We start from the raw sequence: 6,270 nt of genomic DNA, 5'->3' as shown, positions 1-6,270 counted from the left end.
AGGGGTTAAGGAATTGGTTTAATGGTATTATTTGTATACTATGAATTTAAATTTTACACTATACATGCCGGAGTTGCCTGTAACGAACGTTGCATTGGAGCGCGCTCACGGCTCAAGCGATCCCCACTATGAATTCGACTACGTGGCCGAGAAAAGGGGGACATCCGTTGCATGATTTCGTTACATAGCAACTCGCATGAAACAAACTCACCATACCGTGCGTAAAGAAGTTTCACTTCAATAAAGGTGAAAACATGGAACACAGTTAAATACGTATGTATACATATCTATTTGTGTTTTTTGTTTATATCTTATTATTATATTATTTCGTCAGCTACTGCTTATAAAATTTAAAATGGCCGATTTTTGGCATCATATTTTATGTCTTCAAACATTTTTGTTTCCTCAAAACCTATCGAGATATTTTGGTAAACCACAAAATAAAATGTTTTATAAATGGCTTACAAAAGTTAAAATGATAAATGCTAAAAACCTATGTTTTCAGTTCATTTATTATGTAAGATTGAAAATTTTAAGTTTACTATTTTTCACGGAGTCGGGTTTTTTGTTTTTTTTTGTTAATGTTAATTAATTTATTTCGAATAATAGCACCTTCTAGGACGCACTAAAATTTTGATTACTATGATATACTTACGCATCTTTATCTTGCCCCAATTTGGACAAGTAATTCATGTCACTTACATATTAAATTCAGCACCTCCCATCCCCAAACCATATGCCAAACAAAACCCTTAGTGCATACACTATACCACATATGCTTATCACGGAAACCTAATTTAAATCTTTAGTACGCAGCTCTTTATACATATGCTAATAAAGAAAACCATTCTCATGGAAGTTATACGAGGTAGGTTGCGAGAACACCTTCTCAGATGTGTAAGGCTAGTTAGAGGCATATTAAAAGCATAAACTGGATTTAACCGAGACAGAGGTTGTCCTAGCTTAGGCAACCCAGCATAAATTGTCACGTCTAGGTAACCCAACATACATAGTGACAAAGAAGACCAGATTTTCTAGACGTCACATTCTGGATCCTTCTAGAACAATTCAAGCGATGTCGGAACAGTGAGTTAGTATGTGTTTGAGTTTCGAGTTACAAAACGAAATAAAAAGGGTGAAAAACGACAAAGTGTGGGATATAGTGGTGAATTATTTATAAATAGTGGTGTTAATTAAAAAGTAAATAGTTAAATAAATTTAGTATCTAATAGTGAGGAAAGTGTTTAATTACTTGACAATAAGTACGAAATGTTCTTGAAGAGATTAATATTCGTTATAAAAAATTAAAATGATATTAACTTTCCGTCCTCTACAGATTACCCCATAGATTGTTATTAAGATATTGAAAAGGTATTGTAATGTTCGTGGGTTTAACAAATTAACTTTTACGAAGAAAACTATTTATTGGCACTAATTACCATTAAACTTAAAAACACTATTAAATTATTACTAAACTTTGGTAATTATTCTATTTATTTACACTACTGTTACTATTCAGTGTTCTATTTATTTCACTTCTATCACTGTCAATTTATCTCTTGATTCATTTCTGCAACGGTCAATTTATTTCTACTTTACTTCGGCGATCTTCTCTTGTTTTTTATACTCCCTTGCCTCCTTTCGGGAACATTCTCCAGCCGTCCAGAGAAGTCCCGTTTTCTTTGAACGGTATAATGCTTTCCCGGAACGCAGTTACGACACACACGTTTACAGATACGGCGCACATGAAGAAAAGCGCCCGCGGCTAGTCGGCGAATCGATAAGCCGCTCACACATACGTAGGCCCGATCGCACACAATCACGCTCGTGGTCGCTACAGTATGTAATCTTTGGAAGTTTTTAAATAATCTAAATTTACAATTTGATTTTTGAGCTTGATCACACTTTGAAGGAGGAGTTTTGAGATATTCATTTTCCTCACATCACTGAAGACCACAGTATTTAACTTCAACATTTTTATTATCAAGTAAGGGAACCCATTATGGACTCCCTGGGCAAATTGCAGTTTTAGAGTAGGCTAATTTTTACGCGTCCGTAATTTATATATTAACAACATACCAGTAACGTTGCGGTGTGCTATTAACCTATCCACGGAGAACTGTTCGACATACTGCTTCAACCGCGAGTGGGTCTTAGCGATCTAGAAGCGTGGTTGGTGTAGTGGCTAAAATAAACGGAAGTGCTTGTTAAATATCAATTTTGAAAATTTAAAATAATTATAGATCCTTTGATTTGTTCTTAAGTACTGTTTCTTTTTGTTCTAGTGAACTTGTCGGTTGCAGATACAATGGTTTCAACTTTAAATGTGACTTTTAACTATATCTACATGCTAAACTCTCACTGGCCCTTTGGTAACATATATTGCAAAATAGCACAGTTTATTGCTGTTTTGTCGATATGTGCCTCTGTATTTTCGCTTATGGCGATTTCTGTTGACAGGTAAGATATACTTCGAATTTCCACTTTCAGCAGTTTAGTTTTATAAGGTATTCTTAATAATGTATATTCAATACAAAAGTATTTACAGATTCCTACAATTAAATATTTAATGTTGAAAATTACGCTTTGAATACTAGCGTGATCTATACGTAAATACAAAGCATACGTGCAAAATTTTAATTCTGTATATGAATTACATGCATGTCCGTAAAAGAGTCAAAAATAGGTTAAAATACCTACCACTTCATTAATTGCCCAGTGTTCGTTTAAATAGTGGTTTTAATAAAATTATGGCAGTTATATTTATATACAGATCCGAAAAAATGAAACAATGAACAGAAAGAAGGTATTATTGTATCATATAATTATTCATTAACTATAGGAAGGACTGTACCTTTGTCGACAGTGAATAACACTTGAAACGATTCCCACCATAATCCTGTAATCCATAGCAGAAACCCCATGCAATTTCTATAAGTTTATAATGTATAATTTAACGTATATGCACGTATATAAAGCCACCTACACACACCAACGTGACCTAGGTGCGATAAAGGACCGACCAAGGATTGTATATTAATGTAGTACCTCGTTATATGCTTGGGAGGAATGATATGACCGCTCGTGCACAATAATGATGAAAATTGGTTAAGTACATAGATTGTTATACCTGAACCTAGCGGATCTAATGTTCACAACAATTGTAAAGGAGAGTTACCTGCAGTCACTTACCATACTCCAAATGGGAAGCTGAAGGTAGTCCATTTTAGCCGCTTGGCTCCATTCGCCGGTGCAAATGAAGAGGAGGCTCGGGCCAGATTATTAAGAACTATTCCTTCCGAGCTTACCTTCGAAGAGTTCATGAAGGAAGCCCTCATGTTAACAGGAGATTTGGAGTGACGCAAAAAATCCGACGAAGCGAGAACTGCAGATTCCGGCATGATCCTGCGAAACGGAATGTGAAAATCATCCTTAAAGAGGGGGCAGTGTAGCGAACAGGAGCGTGTTTGTGTGCGATGAGGCATACATGTGCGTGAACGGCTTATCGATTCGCCGACTAGCCGTGGGCGCCTTTGTTCATGTGCGCCGTATTTGTAAATGTGTGTGTTGTACCTGCGTTCTGGGAAAGCAGTTAAACAGTTCAAAGAAAAACGAAACGATCCGGATGTTTCTAGAGGGTACCAGAAAGGAGACAAAAGAGTATTTAAAGGAAGAGACGATAGCCGAAGAGCAAGAAATAAATTGACTATAGCAGAAGTGAATCGAGAAATAAATTGACAGTGATAGAAGTGAAATAAATAGCGCAGTGAATAGTGATATATCAACGGTAGTGTAAATAAAAAGAATAATTCGTAACCCAAGTTTAGTAATAATTTAATAGTGTTTTTAAGTTCTTTGATAACACTGGTCTGCAAAAAAAATTTTTTTTTCTCTCCTCATTGTTTTCATGCATGATATTTGGTGCTCTAAACACGGAATTTAACATGCAAATAAATATAGCACAGATTTTAAATATAATGCCTTTTACAGCGAAAAATGCTAATTTTATAGACATAACTGATAGAAATATCAGTATATTTATCTCATTATGGTAGTATAATTCAAGTTATTTTGTAGTTTTTTTTCTTTTCATCGTTTCCATCGAAGTTTCTGAGCGAATCGACCAACAAAAATATACATAATATCCTAATGATACGTTACCGAGATTTTCCGGAAAGAAATCTAAATGCGAATCCAAAAAAATGAATTTTGAGTAAAATATTGCATCCTAAAGCTTTATAAGCAGAAAGAAGCTCTCAAATGATTTGTCGGTAGTTGTTAGCTTTTGTATTACCAAGAAAATTATGACACACGAAAGCCACTCAAGCTTTTTTTTCAGATTTTTTCAACTTCGAATTGAAAACTGCATCCGTCATAAGTTCTCGTATTTGCGGACCTACAAAAATCCCTTCTTTCAATTTCGCGTCACTGATTCGAGGAAATTTTATTTTGAGATATTGAAAGCCTGCACCATCCTTGTTCATAGCTTTCAGAGTTTTTCACGAGTCCCAACTTTATATGAAGTGGTGGCAGAAAAATTTTGTCACTTGACACTAGTCTGTAGAATTCTTACAAACTAAAATTAATTGAAATTTATNAGAAGTAACAGTCCACGGTCTTCTCATGATTGGTCCGATTCGGGTTATTACTGCAAACCAAAATGTCTATTCCAGTATGGCGGAACAGGACTTCGATCATGTTCCGTACGATCCTCCAATCTAGGTTGTCCAGTCCACAACCAAGCTTCGGAATCGCCAGCTTCTGTAGGTTATTCACCAGAAGATGTCCGCGGAGTTCAATTACTGCGTCCCAAAGGTCTCTATAAGTGGGGTTATCAGAGGATCTTCCTTTAGTTACCAGGTAATAGATATTGCGTCGTCCGTCAGGCAAGCACAACAGTCTTTTCCCCATCTGTACTTGGTCTTCAAGATGTTCCAAACCGCCAAATCTGCGTTTGAACTCGGACGCGACACCTCGGCTCATTCTGAGATCCTTTGAAACGCAATGGGCCAGTGAATATTCCTTGGATATAGCAAAGAGGTCTCGTCGGATTTCTTGCGTCACTCCAATTTCTTGTTAACATGGACTCATGAACTCTTCGAATGTGGGCTCGGAAGGAGTAGTTCTTAATAATCTGGCCCACGCCTCCTCCTCATTTGCACCGGCGAATGAAGCCAAGCGATTAAAATGGACTACCTTCGGCTTCCCATTTGGAGTTTTCCTAATTCGGTAGATGGCGTCGTTAATCACATATTGTCCTTCCCAATTCTGTTGAAACTTAGGTGATAGTCCACGGCGACGACGAGGATTATACAACCAAACAAGATCTCCAGTTTGGTAACTACCTGCTGTAGCCTTGATGTCGTAGTTTTCATTAATCCTGTCACTAGCTATCTGCGCATGCTGACGAACCGACTCATGGATATCGTTAAGCTTTCTTCGAAGGTTGGTAACATAATATTCTTTAGCCAAGTCATCTCATGGTTTACAGCCGAATTTGAGGTCACAAGGTAGTCGTAACTCCCTTCCAAAAAGGACACTGGCAGGTGTTTGGCCAGTCGTTTCGTGGACAAATGAACGGTATGCCATTAGGAATAAAGGCAAATAGCGGTCCCAGTCCCTTTGGTGGTCAGACACAATCTTGGAGAGATATTAATCAAGGTCCGGTTCATTTGTTCAACCATGCCATCCGATTGTGGATGGAGTGGAGTGATTCGAGTTTTCTTTATTCCTAGGAGCTCCCATATTCCTCAGAATATAGCCGATTCGAAATTCCTCCCTTGGTCTGAGTGGAACTCCAAGGGCACCCCAAAAAGACAGATCAACTCTTTCACCAGTTCCTCAACAATGGTTTCCGACTCCTGGTTCGGAAGGGCATAGGCTTCAATCCACTTGGTAAAATAGTCCATAACGACCACGATGTACTTATTAACTTTCTCGGACTCTGGGAATAGACCCGCCACATCGATTGCGATTCGTTCGAAGGGGCCACCGACACTGTATTGACGCATTGGCGCCCTTGGCCTTTTCTGTGGTCCATTACTCGCGGCACAGGTGGTACACTTCTTACACCAATTCTTGACATCTTCCTTACAGTTCACCCAATAAAATCGCTCTCGAACTTTCCCAAGCGTCTTCGTCACTGCAAAATGGCCACCTAATGATCCATCATGAAGATACTGCAACACCTCTCTAACCTTGTTTCGAGGAATAACCAGTTGCTTCCTATCTTCCTCTCCATCTGGACTTTCAACAACACGCTTCAGAATG

At 37.9% G+C, this 6,270-nt stretch overlaps 1 protein-coding gene across 6 annotated transcripts in view; it reads left to right on the top strand.

Annotated features, from left to right (window-relative positions):
• Positions 1-6,270, top strand: part of LOC108740371 (tachykinin-like peptides receptor 99D) — a 239,604-nt gene that overhangs the window by 194,613 nt on the left and 38,721 nt on the right. For all 6 annotated transcript variants that reach the window (XM_025976461.1, XM_018474664.1, XM_018474665.1 and 3 more), the window contains one exon: positions 2,286-2,460. In XM_025976461.1, coding sequence (XP_025832246.1) covers positions 2,286-2,460 — 175 coding nt within the window. The remainder of the gene's footprint in view (positions 1-2,285; positions 2,461-6,270) is intronic.

This window comes from Agrilus planipennis, unplaced genomic scaffold, assembly GCF_000699045.2.
Source record: "Agrilus planipennis isolate EAB-ADULT unplaced genomic scaffold, Apla_2.0 scaffold75, whole genome shotgun sequence".
NCBI classification, from domain to species: Eukaryota; Metazoa; Arthropoda; class Insecta; order Coleoptera; family Buprestidae; genus Agrilus; species Agrilus planipennis.
Note: the sequence above shows the minus strand (reverse complement) of the source record. Positions and strands in the feature narration are given on the sequence as shown.